Source organism: Epargyreus clarus, unplaced genomic scaffold (assembly GCF_041222505.1).
Source record: "Epargyreus clarus isolate Ecla_fem2 unplaced genomic scaffold, WU_Ecla_fem_2.2 ptg000027l, whole genome shotgun sequence".
In the NCBI taxonomy this organism is placed as follows: Eukaryota; Metazoa; Arthropoda; class Insecta; order Lepidoptera; family Hesperiidae; genus Epargyreus; species Epargyreus clarus.
Genome location: NW_027332234.1, coordinates 5,264,787 through 5,287,730, shown reverse-complemented (window position 1 = coordinate 5,287,730; position 22,944 = coordinate 5,264,787). Strand labels below are relative to the sequence as shown.

At 33.5% G+C, this 22,944-nt stretch overlaps 1 protein-coding gene across 1 annotated transcript in view; it reads right to left on the bottom strand.

The window, feature by feature from the left end:
* The window catches only part of LOC140754120 (uncharacterized), a 258,660-nt gene that overhangs the window by 31,318 nt on the left and 204,398 nt on the right, over window positions 1-22,944 (bottom strand). The window contains exons 2-5 of the mRNA XM_073089038.1: window positions 13,700-13,740; window positions 4,750-4,866; window positions 3,739-3,869; window positions 452-541 (exon numbers count right to left, since the gene is read on the bottom strand). Coding sequence (XP_072945139.1) covers window positions 452-541; window positions 3,739-3,869; window positions 4,750-4,866; window positions 13,700-13,740 — 379 coding nt within the window. The remainder of the gene's footprint in view (window positions 1-451; window positions 542-3,738; window positions 3,870-4,749; window positions 4,867-13,699; window positions 13,741-22,944) is intronic.

The following is a 22,944-nucleotide window of genomic DNA, read 5'->3' as shown; positions in this document are numbered from 1 at the left end:
TACTAGTTTTAGTACATGCGTTAAATAAAAGCTTATTTTATTTTTAAACGATAAATCTTATAATGAGGTTCATTTGAGGACCAACTCTGATATTTTATCATATTTTGGATGACTTGTTAAATATTTAAGCAGTTCCTGATAATAAAATAATTAGGTCACTGATTCCAATTACTATTAAAGGGATTCGAAAGGCATCAACATTTTCGTCATTGGTATCGGAACGGTAATTGTTTTAAGTAATTACTACAAATGATTTATTTATTTTTATTTAAAAAACCGTTGTTCTAAGAATCTTGACAAATTCTGTTAAATCTTACGCTCACTTCAATATCTAAAAGCAACATAAGTTGGAAAAAATATCAAGCGAAATCTAACAAAAGAGAATTTCACAAATACTGCTTGTTATGACTATTATTGGCGTAACATTTCAATGAGAAAATTTTCCTCTTACCTGGGATACCGCTGAATGGGTGCATAGTCGGTATTGAGGTTCTCATCTGATGGCACACGCCGCCGGACGCACACGGATAGAAATGATGCTCTGGAAAAGAAATGATTTATCAAATCGATATAACACAGATAAAAATAAAACATTTGAAATAAATTGATTTTTTTTAATTCAAAATTCATCCGAATCGCAGAAAAATTATAAATGGGATTAAATCATCTTTGGGGTTGAGTTTAAGATGGTCAAAAATTAAATATGTCATTTTTTACGATAAAATATCAAATATTAAACTCCACTAAATAATTTTAACATCTTAACTATTTTTATTACAAGACAGGAAAAAAACGAGATCAAATTCTACCACCCCTGAATATAATACAGCGATAGCAATCACTGAAGAGCCAGGAAGTGAAAGTTAGTGCCGAATATATTAAGCAGTTAGTCGTTCGTTTATCCCTAAACCTAATACTATTACGAGGGTGAGGAATAATAAAATGCCCAATTTGTTACCTTAACCTTCTTGAAAGGATCCATTTATTGAGGAAATGATGTTAGGGAAGCATAACAAGCGTAAAAGGAGAAACGTATTTTTCTTAGTAATGGAATTAAATAATCAATTTATCTAAAGCCAAAAGGTACCCGAAAAATTAAAAAAAGTCACCACGTTTATTATGAAATATAACACAAATTGAATGACAAAGGGTTTCTTAAGTTTGACCAATTTCTAGAATCCGGATAATTTCCTGACGATACAGCTAAACCGTACTATTAATATGAAACTGTCGATTAAATTAAACACGATTTACACCAAAAGTCGTCGCTTTTACTCATATGAGTGTAGGCTCACATTGGTTTGATTTAGAGTTTAATCACTTTTGTAACTTGTAACCAAAGATTTAAAAGATTACAAGGAAACCTATTAAACTTTTCTCGTTTTTGCTATGATTATGGATTTTTCTATTATGCGTTGTGTGACTACATTATGATTTCATCAAATTAAGTATGTTATTAAACTAAAAAAAATTAAAACCTAATTAAAATAATAAGTACTATGTCTCACGCACAGAACATACTACTCTGTTGCCAGAGGTCTCAAGTCTTTATTCAAATCAAATATTATGCTCCCAACAAGTTTCTTGTTATGGAATTACATTTTTGCTAAGATACAATCCGTAAAACATATAAGTCTCTCGTATCCAATTATGATATCAATTACGATGAGACAACTAAATGCGATTTGAATACACACATATGTTATTACTAGCATGGGAGTAATAAATTTGAAACCTGTACGTAGAAAACTGAAGTGGCTTATTTGTTATGCATGAATAGAGTGCTGATAGCTCTCGAGGGATTGACTTTGGACCTTAACCGTGAAAATTGTATAGATTAACGCGGTGAAGTAAGCGGTATAAAGTTACAGTCTTTATATAGCAAAATAATTGAGCATATAAATTTAAAGACATGAATAATGTATGAATAAAATATTATAATTTACTTACAGCCAATCGAAATGGTAACATTTCTAAGGCCAGGAGTAAAACTATGCACGCTATAGAAGGGGTTAAGGATAAACAAGCTGTTTACAATACTTATAGAATTGAAAATATAATGATATAAAATGTTTTACATTATAAAGAAGACAATGACAAGCTAACCAAGAAGTCCTGTTTGAAATAGAAATAAACAATGAGGGAAAACGTAATTTTTTTAAACAACAAAATGAAACGAAATATTTTTATTTTGTATAGGCCTACGGTGGTACTTACACACCACCACCGTTAAATAAAAACAGAGGTATTATTGTAAACATGATTTTATCGGCTAAAAGACCATTAATCATGATAACGTTGGCCATTCCATTTAAATCTATAGAGAATATTGTTATTACTTGTATGGGGATAATAAATTTCCAATGTTAACGTAGAAAACAGGTCTCATATGTTATGCATGGACGGAGAGCTGATAGAACTCAAGGGATGGACCGTGTGCAAGCCTCACACTCTTGTAATAATAACAAAATTGTTTATGGAAACAATTTTGGACAGAACAGTTCGCGATCAAGTTTATTGAATACTAAAAATTAAAGGCACCGTTTCATATTGTACTTTAGATAACTATGAAATGAATAACATACTTAAAGCTGAAGTAATAATAATGTGAGTAATAAAATTGGAAATTATTTTAAAATAGATTTTTGTAACAAATCTACACGATGGAACCTACTATAATTTTTTATTTTCATACAAAATTGACGACGAAGAAAATATCATTATATAAGTTTAAATTATAGCAGTAGATAACAAAGCTCTCCCTGAATCTATCGACGAAATTTTTATTACTTGCCTATGAGTAATAAATTTTCAACCCGAACATCGAAAACTAGCCTCATATGTTATGCATGGACGACGCGCTGATCGAACTCAAGGGATCGACTAAAAGGAAGCTTCACGCTTTTGTATCGATAAAGAAATTGGTTTTATTTTATCTTGCATGAAAATTTGAATTTACTGCATAAGGTTTTGCATAGTTGGAAGTAAAAAAATTAATTAATATGATGACAGTTTAACAATCAGAGACAAACGTTATATTTCACGAAAAATGGGACAAAAATATGAGAAAAAATCATGTCACATTACAAAAAATATGAAAAATTATTAAGAGTAAGGAAGGTACAAACTGTGCAACTGCAAGGTATCTGGGTAGGTACTTCAAATGAAAACAAACCGTTTACTTCAGCGAAATGTTAGACACAAAGAAATCTGGGGTACAAAGAACTAAAACTAAAGTTACTATACAATGGATAAAAGCATCGTGAAGCCTATTGTAAAGCTTCATATTTAGGATATAATAAAGTTTTTTTTAAACAAGTACAGTAATGCATTCAATAATGTTTTGCATATTCACATGTACAACGCAAATATTATACAGCTTTTATGTCAAAAGTAGGAATACGTAGCGTCAGTTTTGATGCTACGTTCTCAGGGCTAGCGGCGCCTCTGTGGCCGACTTCGGGTAGGAATCTAAAGGTTAGCCTTATCTGGGGTTGATTACAGATGTCCTTGAGAGGCAGTAGCTACTTACCATGGCGTAGCGTCATCTCTCTTAACCTCTCTCTTTGAACCCTGGGAATTTCATTGTAATATTTTTCTAAAGTATGTGAAATTAATTCCTAATATGCAAGGTAAAATAAGGAATAATATCCAATATTCGGTAGTTCATCTTCGTGCTTATCACATTGTAATATTTTATGAAATTGATTAAGAATAAATAAAATAATGCAGACATACCTATTGGCTCGTGAACATGGACTCTCGATATGGTATTGGGACAAACATCCGAGGAATCTGTCCTTCTTGGACTTCTCCAGCTCCAGCAGATCCAGTTGTTTGTTGTTGATGCAGTATTGCTCTCGGAACTCCTGGGAATACAAATATTCAAAATTAATTTAGCGCTACAAAAATCATACACAATATTAGGACTAATCAGTATTGCACACTTTTTAAATTTGAATTATGATAATGTAATTGTAGTTATAGAATAAACTCACTAAGAACATCTACCAGAAAGAGTAGAACATCATCTCCTGGCCATGAACATAGTCAGAAGTTATCGTCATCGTAAATTATCAAGTCATTTATCACGATTATCATCATCAGACTTTCTGTTTATTGTTATTTCAAAAATGTAATTAAACATGCATAGACGTTGACTGATCGTATTATTATATTTATGAATCAATCGATCATGTCCCTCGACATGTATTGTGTTAGTATTTAGTAGTGTAATTTATTCAATCTCTTCACTCACTACTCCTCTATTATTCTCTCCTTATTCTACAACTATCCATTATTCTTTTATGAAGCCTAAATCTCAGCAAATCCACAAGTTATACCCTGCGTAGAGTAACTACATCCATCAAACAAAAAGGTATCAGCGAATTTATTACAATCGTGATTTAGGATTTCACCCACATCATGGTACAATAATAATGTATGTAGTACAAAAGTATCTTACTTTTTTTTAGCTTTTTGATGTTAAACTGATTCAGATGTTCCATTGCAGAATGATTATCAAATTATTTCGATCCCACTATTAGATCCAGATCTCCTCTTAAAATAGAAGGAGTTAAGTGGAGTTAGATTGTTAGTTTCACGAAACACAAAATTGCTTGCCAGAAATTGGCACATTACTCTTAGTAGTCCCGGATAATACTAGCGGTGGGTCTTACCACAGTTTAAAGATACTTGTACTGTGATCTTACTAATGCCTATATATTATTAGTATGACGAGTAACATACCTGTTTAGAGTACATTGTCGTCTTGCTGGCTGGCCGTTCTTCGCTGGCCCTCTGCCACTTTCTGCCCGCGTTTTCATCCTCTGACTCGTATCCTTTTGCTGAATGTGCTATGTCTGCCTGTTGACAAAAAAAAATTATTATTGTTAAAATTATTGCAAACTTTGTTACGGCCCACGGCTTAGCACGGCTCTCTCTTCTAAGCGGTAAGCGGCTGCTACCCATGGAGTTGTAGTCAACAGCAAATAAGTCCTACCTGAGTTCGGCCATATTATTTATGCTTTACGACTACTACGGCTACTAAGTTGGCACTCTCTGTGTAAGATTCTACATAACCATAATTTCTACATATTTTTTAAAATAGAAAACAGTAACGTTACATTCCAATTACAAGGCAAAAAAGGCGTGGCGATGGTAGCACTGGAGTCGAATCACGAAGTTACTTTAGTGTTTATTAATTTAACTAATTGTCGTTCTCCACGATAAACGCAACTAATCTCACGAGTCTTATCATCTACAATAACAATTTTGGTGCCATAAAAAGCACACATAAAATTCAAAATAGCTGTAGGTAGCAATTTCTAATAGCGCTATCATTCACGTCGAGTGGAAGGAATTAACTCCGTAACGTTAATCTTCTGAAATATAGGGCCCCAAAAATTGGATCGTTAATGACGTTCAAGTTTCGAACAGCGTCTAAAATATTCGCGAAAATTTCTTTTGTAATTTTATTTATTTTGAAAAAATGTAATATACTTATAAATATTTCTCATGTAGTTTAGTAAGTATAGTTTTTATTCACTATCATTAAGTTTACCTGACTTCTATATATATTCCAAAGATAATAATCTTTTAGCCTCCTTACGACACAATAAAATTTAGAATAAATTTGAATTTCTTCACATACAGTAGTTATCTTTACTTCAAGAAAACTTTCTGATATACATTTCCCATAAACTTTCCACAGAAACACGAATATGCTTTTAACTTGGGCCTTATTGTAAACTGTAAACTATTTTAGTTTGTAAATAGAGGCACAAGTTTTAATGTAGTTACTGTCATCCCCTTTACCAACTTACCACCTTATGTCTTTAGTTATTCTTTAAGTGTTATATTGTTGTGTTTGTTATTAATGTTTTAAAGTAGGTTAAAAGATTTGCTTTCATAATTTTACTGGGGACCTCCCAAAAACTGACGACTATAAATAGGTGTGGTGAAGATACCTATCTTCACCACACCTATTTCTTCACCTATTTTTTTATTTTTTCTATGGCTTCAGAACCCCTGATCTATATCGAGTTGCTTACAGATATGTTTAGCAGTGATAATTTATCAGGTGTATTCATTTGTTATTTTAACCTTTAATGTCAAGTTTTTTATTTATCTATGTAAATATATATTACAATGTCAAATGATCATAATAAAAAAGTTTATCTTATATATAAAATTCTCGTGTCACAATGTTAGTTACCTTACTCCGAAACGGCTTTACCGATTTTCACCAAATGTTATATGCATATTTAGTAGGTCTGAGAATCGGCTACTATCTATTTTACATACCCCTAAGTGATAAGGGTTGTTCACCCTTAACATATTTTTATTTATATGGCAACACAACGTTTGCCGGGTCAGCTAGTAGCAAGATATAATTAATTTCAAGTACTATTGGAGTAGGCTATGAACGCAGATAATTTCATCCAAATTTATCTGCCGCCCAGTAGGCAAAGATAAATAACAACAAAATGACGTCATACTTCATCCCCATCTTAGAAAATGCTTCATACAAATGACTCTCATTAAAAGTTATTAAATATCCCGATGAAATTTAATGTAGAATGATTTACTTCTCTGCTGTGAAATATTTGCTCAATAAATTAAAAATAAACCATTGAATGATTATTAATGCTAGAATGGAGAATGCATAGAGCTGTGATGGACTGATAAATCATAGAAAGGTTTTTGAACTAGTAAGGTTGTAACACTACAAACTTATTTTTAGAGTGAAACGCTTTTAGCGTTTCGGTGGAAGAATGCAGATTTGCAAACTTTCTAGAAAACATTCGTACTAGACACGTGTCTATGTCTATGACAATCTCAAGCACACCTACGTAGGTGTGCTTGAGATTGTCCCTGTAGTTCCGGGACTAGAATAGGGCTACGGTATCCCCTGCCTGTCGTAGGAGGCGACTAAAAGGGGGCTACCGGGGTTGCGGGCGTCAAGAGTGGGAGCTCAAACCGTACAGCAAGCGACCCCGGTAAGGACGGTGGTATGTGTGGTCGCATACCGTCGTAAGCACTACATGATGTGGGAGGAGCGAAAACTGCTCCCCCAGGGTAGAGCCCGTTGGGCATCGCGCTTGGAGGGCTCCGGTTGTGTTCCGTCGGAGATCCCGGAGTTCTCCAACAAGCGTTGAGGACGGCCACCAGGGGGGTTTTAGTGCGGTAAAAATCCCACATAACCCGGCGTCGCTCCCACGTCGTCGGGTACCTTTTGAAGGTTTCCCCCTCGAGAGAAGAAAAAAAAAAGATGTGCTTGAGATATTTCTGATTTCCCTTACCATTAGAACACATGAGATAGAACACGATCGAACCTGGACATTTATTATGAAAGGTCGAAAATTCCGCTAGGCTATCGCAGCTCTTCATGCCGATAAATAAAGGCATAAACGTTATAAACGACGCTTTAGGGAGATGATAAAATGCAGATCGGTATTTTTTGGGGTTAAAAGCGCCTTCCTGAAGATTGATGATGAGTTTCGGGGTAAAATCCAATAATGGAGCCGTCAAAATAATGATATGATTATGCGAAAAATTTGGTAAACCGTAAAAGGCTCTCTTGCAATTTTTTGTTATCCGTAATATCCGTATTTTTATTTACTATAACAAACGGTTAACCGATTTTTATGTGGTTCTTATCATTAGACGAGTTGTTAAACTGACATAGTTAAATGGTTTTTTTCCACTATTTAAATGTTATAACATTTCTACTTAAAAATATCCGTATTTTTACAAGGTTTTTTTTAACTTTTTAATAGCCCGCTTATTGTGTGGGAACGCTTTAACTTAAGAATAATTACTTTAACTATTATATAAACTATTGTAAAAACGTTTTATTTTTATTTATAATACTAAATCATTGTATATTAATAAACATCTCACCTTCACCTTTCTAGAAGTATAACATGTAGGTCATTGTAGGTATATCACCTTGCCCTTAATACGTGTACTGTTTTTATCGATGGTGCCACCGCCACCCTTACGGTCTAATAGCGTTCACACCTGATCGATCAAATTTAGATTTAAAATAGATTAAGCCAGAAGTTCGCTAAAGCTTGCGAAAGAACTTTCCCGTCAATTTTTCATGAGATAAAAATAGCGTAGATAAAATCGGATTGATAAAAATATGTTACCACCTGATGTTACGTAAATGGTTATTACAGCTTTGTTATCCATAAAAAATCTATCTCAATAGCAGCAAATAGGACTAGAGCCTACCTAATGCCAATCATATTATATTTACTCGTTTCCCTTAGGGCTTAGTTAGTTACGAAACCTTATAAGCATTAGTATTTCTACCTACCCCCATTATTTATCTCTTTCACTCTTCCTAAATTTCAAACCAAAATACAGCAGCTTTACCTATAGTAAAGAAAAATGGGTGTGTTGGTGGCGCGGTATTCGCACCAAAAACAGCGGTTTATATACTCTGTAGAGAGATATGACTAAACAAGCCTACTTATCGGATTATTTTCTTAGAAATATTATAATCCCGCCATTACGTATGTAGGTACTAACACTCAACCAGGATAAATCTGATATACCGAAGTACCCCTAACGTCTAAAATTAGTACCTCGGTCACCGATCCCTGCTCTCCTTGTTTGTCTTGTTATCAGCTAGATTTCTTTAATAAGCCTTCTATTATAACCAAGCTAGCATTGCCGTTTTTTCACTCAATAAAAATACGTGCATGTAACAGCAAATACCCATGAAATGATACCGTTATTTTTTGAAATGGTGTTATCACTTATTTCTGCCTAATAACAGCAGTGTTAGGCGCTGCTGTGTTCCGTTTTGAAGGGTGTGGCAAGGGAGACATACTTTTCCGAGGCGTTCCAGCTTAGTCCTCAGGGGTAGCGGCACATCTGTGGCCGATCTCAGGTAGGAATATCTAATCCTACCTGGGGTTGATTACAGATGTCAGAGATCATGAGGTGGACTGCAAGCTCGTCTGCTACTATACTAAAATAAATAAACAAAATCGTTTTAACATATTTTTGGTAACATTTATTGTATTGTCCCTGACACTGATACAATACTATTATAATTTCGCCCACGCTAACGCACCACCACGTCCGGTCGGGCTGACGTTCGCACACTGACTGACTCACATGCGGCACTTGCCTGATGACAGTTGTGACGTATGCGTTCGAGACAAATATCCACCTACCCACATACACACTTAACGTTGATAAACATAGAAAATTAAATGTAATACAATAACTAATGTTACTACTATTTTCAGGAATCACGTAACTTTAGTTGTTTCGACTATGTATTTATCTGTACATCAATGTATAGAATGTTTTATACTAATTTTAGAGTATTTTCAAGCTTTCATCGTAAGCACTCCCAGCCAGTCTAATGGCTTCCAAAATTTAATCTCCTCGTACACCTGACCGATCAAAATTAGTTTCAAAATAGATTAAACCAAGGGACAATTTGTTTACGGATACTGCGCATAGCTAATTTATTTTTCTTTGTAACTTTAATATTGTAACTTGGCTACGAGGTAACAAACACACGATGATTAAATATTTTTTGTTTACGTCAAGAATACTTATTAAATGATGATAGTGCCGATGTATATGTAAGATGTACCACTTAGGTACTATTTTATTAATCAATATTATGTATTAGTTAAACGTATTATTATCCAAATACGAAGATTAATGTTTTTTCAAGTTTACGTACATTGAATTTGTATGTATGTCTCAATCTTTGGCACGTTCTAAACCCCAAATGGCTTGAGGCACTACATGTGAGACGTCATTGGATTCGTCCATTATGTTTAAGCAGTCGTTTCTTTTAATAATTCCTAGTGTTAGATTTATTAAGATATAAATATTAATATGTTTTCTAGATGCCACAACTGAATAACGCGCATTGTTTTACCTACTATAATCGCCTATATATATATTTTTTCTATCAAAATAAGTAGATGTTAAATGCATTATGGTATGTAACAGTGATAATATATGCATTCGTATCTCATGTAATGCCACGTAAGTTATGTATTAACCGCAGGCACCGCTATGTCTAATGTTCATATGTTAACCGTGTCTATTTGCATTAATTAAGAATATTGCTCATTGTGTAAAACTATCATGAAAGAGAATTTGCTGAGTATGTGTTTTGTTCGGTTAAAAATAAATTTGTCTTAAAAATGTGCTGGTTGCTTAATTTTCTGTATTCGTCTTATTTTACGTAAGTTGTCAAGAAAACTTACCTACTATCTAATGAGGTAATTTATTTAGTTCGTTCATAATAACTCTGTTATATTATAAACAAATAGCTCATAAATGTAAGTTTACTTTTACGACTTATTATTTTTAGAGTAAAGATAAAAAAGTTTTAAAAGGTTCTCAGTAATTCTACGAATCATTATTATTTTAGAGATAAAAATTGGATTGCATAGGCAGAACTTTATAAAATCATCAAATATATCAAGTGTACCTACATCACTGTTATTTCGTCGAATTGAAAATATAACTTCATTTTTAAAACAATCCATATAACTTTTACACGGTCTGTAGTTATTATACGAGTATTTTACTTTCCAAATCAAATTTCGTACTAAAAATGTATTCAATATTATTTTTAATGAAATGTGAAATCGTAAACGTTGGCACCGTATTGCAATAAAAGGTAACGCCGGCAGATGGCGTGAGTGAAAAGTCCCGGTGTATTTCTATAACTGCCTCTTTAATGGTTCCCGTTTGTATTATGAACCGTAAATGTAAGCAAAATACGTTAAATTTATGAAATGGAAATTAATTTTTATTAGAAGTGGATTTTGACTTATATGACCGAAAAGAGCAAATAATGTGCGTCGCTCTTATTATTATTTTCCATTCGATCGGCTTTCAACAAGATTTAGCGACTGCTGCCTAATGAAAACAACAGAAAAACCGTAAAACCTTAAATATCATTTGAAACACGCGCAAGAGGTCACCCAAGCACTCTCGACCAGACGTTTGCACATCGATTGCAATCTACTGAAGCCGCGAGGATATTCCTTTCATATAGCAGTCTAACAGTATATGTTTTAGCCTTTCACGCAAGTGATAAGGGAATCTATTCCTATTTTATCCTGTTATTTTCAAGAATAGTGGCATATTTGAAATATTAAGGAAAAAGATCACCAGCCCGAATTACTATTGATATATTATCCATTTAAGAAGTATAAAATTAAAAAATCAGAATGGAGTACGAGTAAATGGTACACGTGGCTGAGGCCAAATCTCGTGGTCCAAAATTACTCCACCGACTATCATCGAAGATACCTAACAAATGTTATCAATTAAATATAATCCCTTAATAATTTATAGTTATTTAATACCGATAAATGCTATGTAAATAAAATTAATTTGTTTACTCAATCGAGAGATACAAAATTTAATTAAATCCGATTGAAAAGCTTCAGTTCTCAGTATTTCTATTTTCTATTAGTAAATTAAATGTAGTTTGTTACGTTCCAGCGAGCTTTGCTTCCAGTTTCCAATCTAGTTTCTCTTACTTAAAGCTTTTCCTTAAAGCTCTTCCCTAATGAAGTGAAATATTATTAACACCGTTTGCTTTTCTGATAAAAGTATTACCATTGGAGAAACATTACGATAATATTTAAGCAGTTAAATGATAAAAGTCGAGTTTATCTGTATTGATAGCCTTTATAAAAGTATTCTCTATAATTATATCCATATACATTTTAAAAAAATATTTTCTTATAAATAAGTTTTTATAAGATTTTTACTGATCTGCTACGTTTATATTTAAAGGCCAAATCTTGATTAATTCCCTACAACTAATACCAAAATCTAGTGTCGAAAAAAGTATTTCAAAATATTTGACAACTCTTTAGTCCTATATCAGAATTCAAAAACAATATTTTTAATAATTGCTATTAAACCGATTGTCCCGAAATTAGTATCCATACGTAGAACCAAAATCATATAAATTTGCACACATTGACATTATATCATATTGCTGCTCTTTTGCTTCAGCTAAGTTAGGTGCTAATAGCCTTAATGACATTGATAAATTTAGAAAGTTATATAACCTCTTATAACCTCTTTAAAAATCAAATATTTTCCATTTTATGTTTAAATATTCACATTCATTAACGCTTGCAAGCCAGCTATTAAGTTTACTACCATTCCTCAACCGATTAGCGACAACTGCAGCTGAAGTCGTCAGATTAAATTCAGTTAGCGAATTCCCAAACAACAGCTATTTCAATTGGTAAGCCATTCCATTTTCGAATTAGTTCTCGATTATTAAATTGCTTCTTGAATTGAAATAGAACTTCGATAATTAATGTTATTTGATATTTATTTCTGACTAGTCGTGTCTGCGGCTTCACCCGCGTTTTTAAAAAAATAATAATATGATGCACAATAATTGAAAATAATAGGTCGTACCAACTAAAAAAGCTTCGTGGGCTCATGCATAACAACTTTGCTAAATATCATCATACGATCAAATGCATTGTTTACGATTCTGTAAAGGACATACGGACAAACATTCCTTTATGTATTATATAGATTGAGTTTCTGATTATGCCTTGTTTTATATTTATTTGAAATTATTTATATATGAAACTTGTACTTTTAAAGACCATAATTTATGTGTAAATTACTCACAAATCTTATATTTAGGACCAGATGTTGAATAATTTAATTTAACTATGTTTGCTTTAAACTTAACTTAAACTATGTTTATTATTCCAGTATAATTATTCGAACCTATTTATATTTATGAATGGTGGTAGAGCCCTCCGTAGGTCCACTCCACTTATTTCTTTCTTATATCTTTTTCAATGTCAAATGTTACTCTATTCTGTTTATAAACGAGTAGAAGATAGATAGCAGGGGTCATTATAACTTAGTCATGAGGAATAAAATAAATATTCGTTTTCAGCATCAGGTATGCGTCTCATCCTATTAGAGGCTGAGTATACATGTCCATGAACCGATGTAACTCTATCAGTTAGACTTTATTTTTTCTATTTAAGTATAACAAACGTTCCGATCTTTTATTTACAAAAAATATAAACACTAAATAAATAAAGAAAATAATAAATCAAAATGTAAGGTTCCAATTACTATCCTTTGATGTAATACAATCTACGACGTTGTCAATTTAGTTTAATTAGGATGAAATAAATCAAATTGTTAGAACAATATTCTCTGTAAGTGAGAGATATTTAATCATAAGCAAGGCTTCTTCAAAGTTTCGTATTTTGATCAATAAATATTTTTAGACCGTCATTTCTTTAAGGATTTATTCGAAGCTAATACTAAATACTATATGCGAAGCTAAACCATGCGAGTTATATCAATGCCAATTAATATAAATCAGTACATATTAATAAACATAGATTACCTACATACAAATTAATCGATAACAGTGGTAGAACGCTTTGAGGCTCGACTCGGGAGGTGCCACCGCTTCGCCTATATTTGCCTATTTCTGCTTAATAACAGCAGTTATAAGAGATGCTTATCTGAGGCGATAAAACTTAATCCTCAAGGGGAACAACGCACCCGTGGCCAACCTGAATTAGCATCTTATTTTAATTGGGGTTAATTACAGATATCTAACGACAGCAGTAGACACTTACCATTAGGTGGACTGCATTTAAATATTTAAAAAAGTAGTTAAATAAGGACCTACCTGGGTCGAAACGGATACCCCTGAACTACTCGCACCGCCACCTGTAACCAAAAGATATTGAAAGTTAGATAAGAGGTCTTACTTCATAGACTAAGAACAAATATAAAACATAAAACAAACTGGTGCAACACAGAATAGTTAATTTTAACGCAAACTTTAAATAGGCTTTCGATGCAACCCACCCAAATGTTAGTAGTGATGTCAACCGTAACTACAATGGGACATCACATGAATTGCTTATTAATTAATTAACGGAATATTCCGTAGGTTTGAAGGCTGTAACCTTACCATGAGTTTTCAAAACATGCCACAAGTTTACGTTACGTTTTCTCAATCTATTATTCTGTTCTGTTTGCTTAGTAGACTGAGTAAACGTAACAAGAAGTAAGTGCTCAAGCCTTTTTGTCTACCTCACATGTTCGCAAAAAAGAGAGACAAAACATAAAGCGCTATTTGTCAATTTAGACATTCATATTTGTCAAAACGTTAAACTCATGGTAAGGGTACTGGTTAGTTAAAGTAACGTTAAAGTTATCTGTAGCATTACCATGAGTTGGCATAGAAACGCCACTATAGAAATGGTAAATAGAAAACTATTGTCATTTTGCTAGTGAATAACATAACTACTATCGTTACGGTATTTCTTGACAACGTCTGTCAAATTAATGACTCATGGGACCGAATTTGTATGGCAATAGATCATAATGACATTCGCTAGCGATTTGATTTAATAAATAATACTTTTGAATAATACTTTTGTAACCTCATGGTAGTCCTACTGGTGGTACCCAATTTCGTTAACAAAACGTTGCTATTACTTAACCGCCTAATCTTTAGCGTCTCAAGGGACATAGACTAACGCCCACATAAATTAAATGGGTATAAATAGACCCACATTAATAAGCCGTGAAAAGTACTAAGTGCCTGAAGGACGAACTAAATTTGTCTCTTTGTTGTTTCTTTGTCTCTCTTCTCACTTTAAGTTAAACTAACGACGCTTAAGTTAGTTTCTCCGACGAACCTGTTCTAAGTAATTTAGCATCTTTACTAGCTTTTTTTATTAGTATACAAAGTTCTTCAAATTTTATCAAATTATATTTTTACTCAACTGCGGGGAGTTATTCTTTTCGAGCATAGTATTTATGTCTCATTCTTAGAGAATTAGGTAAGAAATGTGCTCTTACAAGATACCAATTTACTATTAATATGATACTCAATTCCTTCAATCACTGAAGTCACTTTCAAATAGCTATAATAGATACAAATACAATACAATACAAGGACTTCAATATTATTTGAATTTGATTTTAAATGTCCTAAAGGGACCATACCTAAATACTTTTTATTAGGTAGACTCGTGGGCATGCATAGGTCGTTTTCAACTTAAATTTTATATACAATTCTGTATCGAATAATGGGATAATCCTGTTATTAACGATAAACCAAACCATTAACGTGATTGGTTTCCATGTGCTAAATAAACTTATACGCTTGATAAATATACTGCAATATATTAAACCTCCGCTAACAGTTATGACACATGTGATCGTGGAACAGAAAATATTAACACGTAACCGAATTACGTATCCCCATTTTCCGAGTTAGTTGAATTTGTGCCTATATTTTACAATATGTTACTAATATATCTAGTATGGTGTAAGTCCAGAGTATAGTATAAATGTGATCATGTAACAGAAAATATGAACATGTAATCAAATTACGAGTATGTGCATTCAGCGAGTTTGTTCATTTTGTGCCCGTATCTTACATCCATATAATACTAGTATACCTATCATTATATCAAACCTCGTATGATGTAATAACTCCACAGTATAAAGGGGGTTTATGCTGTTCACTTTTGCGACTTCAACGACGTTTACGTTATTGGCATACCTATCGCTTCAAGATGGTAATAGTTATGCATACGGTTCAAATGTCAGACACTCACTGCTGAGATTAATTATATATTATTTAATATTAGTTGAAGTTGGCCAACGTAGTGGACTATTTATTACCCTAAATATTTTCCATAAATCAGAAAATAAAAGGTTGATAAAAAAAATAACCGTATGATTCAATGGCCATATGGAATAAAATTAAGTTGTTAGTTATACTTGTAAACTTATTGTTACTTTCCACATAATTTAAATATTTTTACACAACAAAAGAAGACAAAAACTATTGGAAATATAATATATAGTATGCAGTGGTAAATAGAAACAATTTTATTCTCGGAACTCAAATGAAAATGGCTAAAATTATAACATTCAGAGCATTTCCAAATGGTTTGTTTCGCATTAATCTTATGATACGCCTGTCGCAAGCAGCATTCAATTTGCATTTCCGTAGTTTCATTTATTTGAATGTACCTATATATGACTTTTTCTAAACATTCTCTTTATATGCCAGGTTCTACCTGAAGCCAATCCCAGACGCGTGCCAGTCCTAAGGACTAAGATGTTCTTCTCGTATTAGATATGTCAGCCGGCACCCATCTACTTTAGCGTAAACGCAGAAGTGCGTGGATGGTACCTCCCTGGCCGAACTGGAGTGACTCTACCACCTTTCAAAATGGTAAATACCGCCTATTGACAACAGTGAGCATCTCTTAATAGAACAGTATCTCTAGTAATTCAACGGCGACTGCCATTCAACTAATCGAATGCCCTATTACACTTTTATCCAAAATACACACATGATATTTTAAAAAAAGTTACACACATTTTTCTACGATATTTTTCTACTCAACTAATGTATGGTATTTCACCTTCTTTCACCACTAAAACGTGTTAGTAAAAGTACAACAACTATTTACTATATTAATACATTACATTAGCGAAACTAAAAGCGTCTACCCAACTTAGTTTGTTTACCCTTTAGTCTTTATTTACTTAGCGGTAACCCGTAATATGTCAAGCTAATGTAATGCATTAGGAGGGATATGAACGAAAAACAATAAATATAGTACTTCATTAGTAAAACAATATGGTGGCTTGAAGGTGGTAGAACTATTTATGGTTTGATGCCGAAAGCACCAACTTCATACATATTTCTGCCTAATGACAACAATTTTAAGCGCTGTTGTATTCTGACTTGAAGGTGGTAATGGAGACATGTTAATGAGTGTTAGTTTTATTGGGCATAGACTCTTCCTTCTTATTCTTATTCTCTTGTCGCCACAAATTAGGGGGTGACCATTAGATTTATTGGTTGCGAAAGGTACTTAAGTAAGTTTTAGTGGAAAAATATTTTTATTAATGTAAATTTTACTGTAAAAATAATAGAAGTGGGTTGAAATACACATAAACGTAAAATAAACATGAAAGGAGAAAAGTTTAATATTTACAGCATTTTAAGAAATTTTTGGAATCAGAATTAAATATATTTTTATGAAATGAAAACCTTTATATTTTTGCTCTATTTTGTGCGATGGCACTATAAAATAACATTTAGGTGCAATCAGAATTTTGAAACTGAAATTTTGAGTTTAATTGTGTTTAAAATGATTTTGTATATTTTATAAATATAACTTTACTGTAACTGACATGTTCCAATTATTATCGATATTTTTTTATTTGATTTAAATTTTGCTTATTAAAATTTTGTAAGACAATTCCTACATTACTGTAATAAATATGTTTAAGGTTTTGTTAACTAACCATTTAAATCATAATAATAACTTTCATGTTGTGGGTTACACTAAATTTAGTTCCAACTTAGCGAGACAACGGAACAATGTAGAGAGAGTAGAGTTTCGCAAAAACTTTATACAATGTACGAACTCTAGATAATGTGACTATACAGATACACTAGAGAGCTAGATAGTTGAACATATTCTTGATTGAACTCTACCCGCATGTTTGTTACTTTGAGCCACTTTGTTTTGTTTCTCTACCAACAAAGTAAAAGTACTCTGTATTTTAGTCGAATTTAACTCCAATTAAATTATATACATTTTAAACGTTTTAACGCAAGTCTTGTAAGTGACATGAACCTGCAATATCAGAACCCTCATACAGAATAATTATCTAAATCTAATATCCACTTAGATATTAGCATGAACGTAAATTGATTTTTTCTGAAGAATATCAAAAGAGAAAATTTATGCTATTCTGCTTTTAAGGCTTTTATGTATATGTTTCTCACTCTCGTGAATTAGTCTGCCCCAGTCTCTTCGGGTTCCGTGTGCGTCTGGCTTACGTAAGACCTAAAAGAACCACATGCATAATCCAACCCAATATGTCTTTAGGAGCCTGGTCATATCTTACCCTTAATCGGTGTTCTTACATAATAGTAGTATTAAACTTGTTATCAACTCAAGGTGGAATCTTTGGAATTATACTACTTACAGATACAGACGGATGACAGAGACTTTTAACATAAGTTTACTGCAAGTACGCTTACTGCGAAACACGAAAAAGTCATTAAAACATAAATTATTTACATTAAATATGAAGATTTCAAAGTTTCTGCTCAATTCTGTTAAGTAGCACACAAAAGATCCCTGGAGAGGTCTTCGGGAAAGTTTTTAGGTACAGAGCCGAGTGAAAACTTACATCAAAGGTCTCACGAGGCAGTTATTACGTATTTCTCCTGCTTCTTAGTTAACATCCTTCTTTAGAATGAACATTAATTTAATTTTGTACACGACACATTTGCATAAGATTTTTTGGGGAAAGATGCACGCTGTGGAGTTTCATTCGCCGAATCTTCTTGGTAAACGAAATATCTTATGAAGCCCTGGTAGGTTATTGATGTTCAAAAACGTTTTATAAAGAATGTGCTTTAAAGTAAAAATATGTGAGTTTGATCCTTCCATTCAATTAGTCCTATTATTCCATTATATTAAATGTTATTATATTATATTCTTCCATTTAATTAGAACTACTCATTAATTATTCATTATTATTAATATAAAGGCATTAATGTGTAACAATTACCAAAATTGCCATAACAACCTTCATTAAACTACTTATATATTTATTGCACTACAATTTTAAGCTTAATTTTTCTGTTACACAAGCAATTTAATTTTCACAACTGTTTCACATTATTTCCAATCGCATACGACGATAATCCACCCACATCAGCTGATACGATACAAAGGTTTTTCCTAACCTGCCAGTATTTCGTAAACACTTTTTCGAACATCATTCTTCGTAAATGGACGTAATATTTTCCTTATAGGATTACAATGCTATCTACAACGCCAGTTGACAATGCGGGGCTCGATTGAATTCAATTTGTGGGACCCGCGCTAGTATAAATATTTGTTTAGCAAACAAACGCCGACGCGGTTTGGATTAAGCAACCGATTGGTTTTTTGCGGTTGACCTTAATTTCAAAGAGCCTATAGAAATATGCCTATAAAGTTATATGTTAGATATATAAATAAGAATAGGGATTACACGTGTAAGGATGTTTTTCATTTTAAAATGAGGTATAGTTTTTTATATTTGACCATTTTGTATACTTAACGACATTGAATGCTAAAGTTACAGAAGTATTACTGTTATATTCACTACTTTTAAAGCTTTAATTCTAGACAAAGAAAGCTTTCGTAATGATATTATATGATGACACATGAAAGACACTTTTTTCTATATTCTCGATTTAATCGCTTATGCTGGGTCCGCGACATGACAGATGGTTCAGTACATCGTGCGAAGAGCACCGTCTATGGTAGCCAGGATAAGTCCATAGCGCCGCGTTAAAAGAACTTATACTTATGCTACTACATGTACGTATGTACGTACTACATGTAACTGCTTATATAGAATATTCGAAACGATCACATAACACAACATTGTTGCTATCAAGGTAAATTCTTTAATATTCGAATGTACCTATAAATACGAGTATGCAATATATCTTTCGCTTCATCGAAATATCCAAAGTATCTTATTATCATTTCTCTTCCACAATAAAGACCGAATTTCCTACAGCCATGTCCCCAGCGGAACGCGGTCCAAACAAAGGAAAATACAAAGGAGCAATATATTTCGTACAATAAAACCGAACTTCTTCCGCTATGATACTGTCTCAAACTTTATTGTTTCGTCCATTAAGTTGAACTAAGCGACTAAACTTTCCGATTGGCCAAATGGGAAAGTTTCAAGTGATCCTTGGAACGAATTGATTCGGGGTTATATTTCAGCACACTTGAAACTTTGTCTAATACTTAGTGATATAAGATCGACCGTGACCTTGGCCTGTCAGCCGTGACACAGACGAAGTAACTAAATAGACTCGTAATACGCAATACGCTTTTTCTGCAGATAAGGGTTACATCTACAGACATGGAGCATGGTGGACGTGTGCTATGGTAAACAAAAAATGAGGTCCCATATAATATGTATTAACATATTTATTATACCGTTTCACTACAGCGAAAATACAGAAAAATATAATTTTGTCATTGTCAATGATACTTTACGTATTTGTTGATGTACAGGGCATTAGTGAGATACGAGTAGCATATAAGATTTCGTGATATCTGCCTAATTTAAAGGAGTCACTTCTACACATGGAGTTCTATAATCAATTACAAACAGAACAGAGGTTTGAACCACAACTGAAGTCTATCATTTTCGTTGCTACTGCTAAGAACTGAATTGGAATGCTTCATTTTTTAAAGGTGATAGAACCCTTTGTGGTTCGACTCCGGCGGCACCACCGCCACACCTATTTCTACCTAATAACAGCAGTGTTAAGCGCTGCTGTGTTCCGGTTTGAAGGGTGTGGTAAGGGAGACAGACTTTTCCGAGGCGTTCCAGCTTAGTCCTCAGGGGTAGCGGCGCATCTGTGGCCGACCTCAGGTAGGAATATCTAATCCTATCTGGGATTGATTACAGATGTCCATGGGCGGCAGTAGCCACTTACCATCAGGTGGACTGCATGCTCGTCTGCTACTCTTATATTATAAAAAAAAAAAAAAAAAAAATTCACACCTACTGCATACAACCAGTTCAGAGCTCGGGGTCAGCTATACATATACCTATGGCCGATCCCTAGTAGCACCTTGGTTCTATTTGCAGTCAATGACAGATGCATTGTACATTACATTTCTTTTTCAAACACATTTTGTTAAAGTCCTTCAATAGACTTGTCAAAACCATCTTGTTCTGTTATTTTATATTAAATTTATTTTGATGAAACGAGGCTATGGCTCCCGTTGTTTTACGGTCCCTTTTTATTACGTTTTTACGCGTTCTCATAAAAACATTATTGCTGTAAACCTCTTAATTTGTTCAAATCAGATTGTGCTATGATTAAAACTTCTAACAATTCCCAGCGAGTGTTTTGAATCGAGTGATAATAATAATTTCTGTAATAAAATAATTTATTACACAGGTACTCTTGTATAATGCATTCTAAAACTAGAGAGTTATTACAAAAACATAATTCTGACTATTAAATATATAACATATGTCACTCACACAATTTAGACGAATCAAATGACATCATAACTATGTAAAAATCCGTCAAGCCTTTTGGCCTTCAAGGCGTGCCAAAGAATGAGACAAACATACGCAAAAACAAACACAACAACAAACAAAAACATTACCCTCTCTAGTCGGATTATTATTGTTGTAAGTGGCTTTAAGATGAAGCTATGAAGGTGTTCTTTACAGTTCCTAAGTGGATCGAGCAAGCACATCAAAATTTGTTATTTATTTTCTATGTCGCGTGATTTGCAAGATCTCAAGCGAAATAACATAGGAACGTATCCGGAAGATTTAAATCGTAGTAGACATTTGCAGTCCGATAATACTCTTATTATCTCTACGTAGGTATAAACTAATAACATCCCCACAGAGAAACAATAAAGGTGGAAAATGAAAATAAGTTATAATTGAATTCGGATGCTTCCCTTCCACGTAGCTGATAAACACTTGGAACATAATACTAACTGCTCCTACATAAATTAGGATAGAACTTATTCATCTAATATTATTGGCTTGTCTATAACATGCTTTATGCACAGAAGATTGTGGTTACGACGCAACGCTTATTCGCTTGTGCATACAGTCCCATCCTAAATCATCCAATCCCAACGCACGTACTCCGGTGACGTCTATGATGACGTACTGTATGCACATTGATCACTAGTCCCAAGGACGGACGAGTGGGCCTTGAGCTACGTAACCTTACGCACCGCGCCGCAACTACATACTCTTTTTCGCGACATGGCTCTATTTTCCTGCATTTTTCCGCATAGCCTACAATTAGTGCACAGAAACCGGAGGACGTGCTGAGCTGCATCTACAAGACTACAGGTACGTTATTCCATAAGGAGAGCTACCCAATTCTTCTTTGTCCGCGTTTTCTCTATTTTGCCTACCTAGTTCCAGTGTGCACAAGAAATAGATTTAACTTTACTAAAATAACGACGACTTTAGAAGCTCTTAGTGTAACTAATTAATAATTTTACAACAAAGCTACTAAGGAGAGGAATATTGGAAATATTGTAGGTGCTAGACATTTCATGAAAAGCTCTTAGAAAGGCTATTAGTCGTGTACGCCAAAAGCTTTGGAAGGATTAGTCCCTTGAAGCATTAAATGTACTTAAAATTGCATGTTACATATTACGAATTAGGGTAAGCTGTATGTAAACTACAAGTATATTACCTTATGAACTCTAAAATTTTACCTTAATATGTAGTGGAATCACTGCTTTACTTTGTCATGAATACCAAGGACCACGGCTATTCTCTGGACAACACTGTTCCAGTAACTCTGATTTTTTATAACATAGAGGTCGGTCACACTAGCGCCGCAACCCTGCGGTCTAAGATGGAACGCCTCGGAAAAGTATGTCTCCCTTACCACACCCTTCAGACCACAACACAGCAGCGCTTAACACTGCTGTTTTTTGACAGGAATAGGCGTGGCGCCACATAAAATTCTACCGCCTTCAAGTTTTTAAAGAGTTACTCTGGTGATAAATATTAGATACATATTTTGTCGATTATAATGTCAGAAATTACTACTTTCTAGTCTGTTTCATGCATAGGAGCGTAGTGGTCGGTTCCTTTTTTATGCCAAATGGTAAGTTAAGGGACCATGAGTCAAATTAAGTATATTTTGATTTAAATAAATAAATGAAGCGCCATTATTCAAGCTATTACTCAATTGACAAGATTATTACAGATATAGACACCTCTCCATCAAATCGATTACTCTCCTCCCAGTATTAGGTAATGCGTATTACTTAAAGCGGTCCCAATCACGTCTTAAGACAT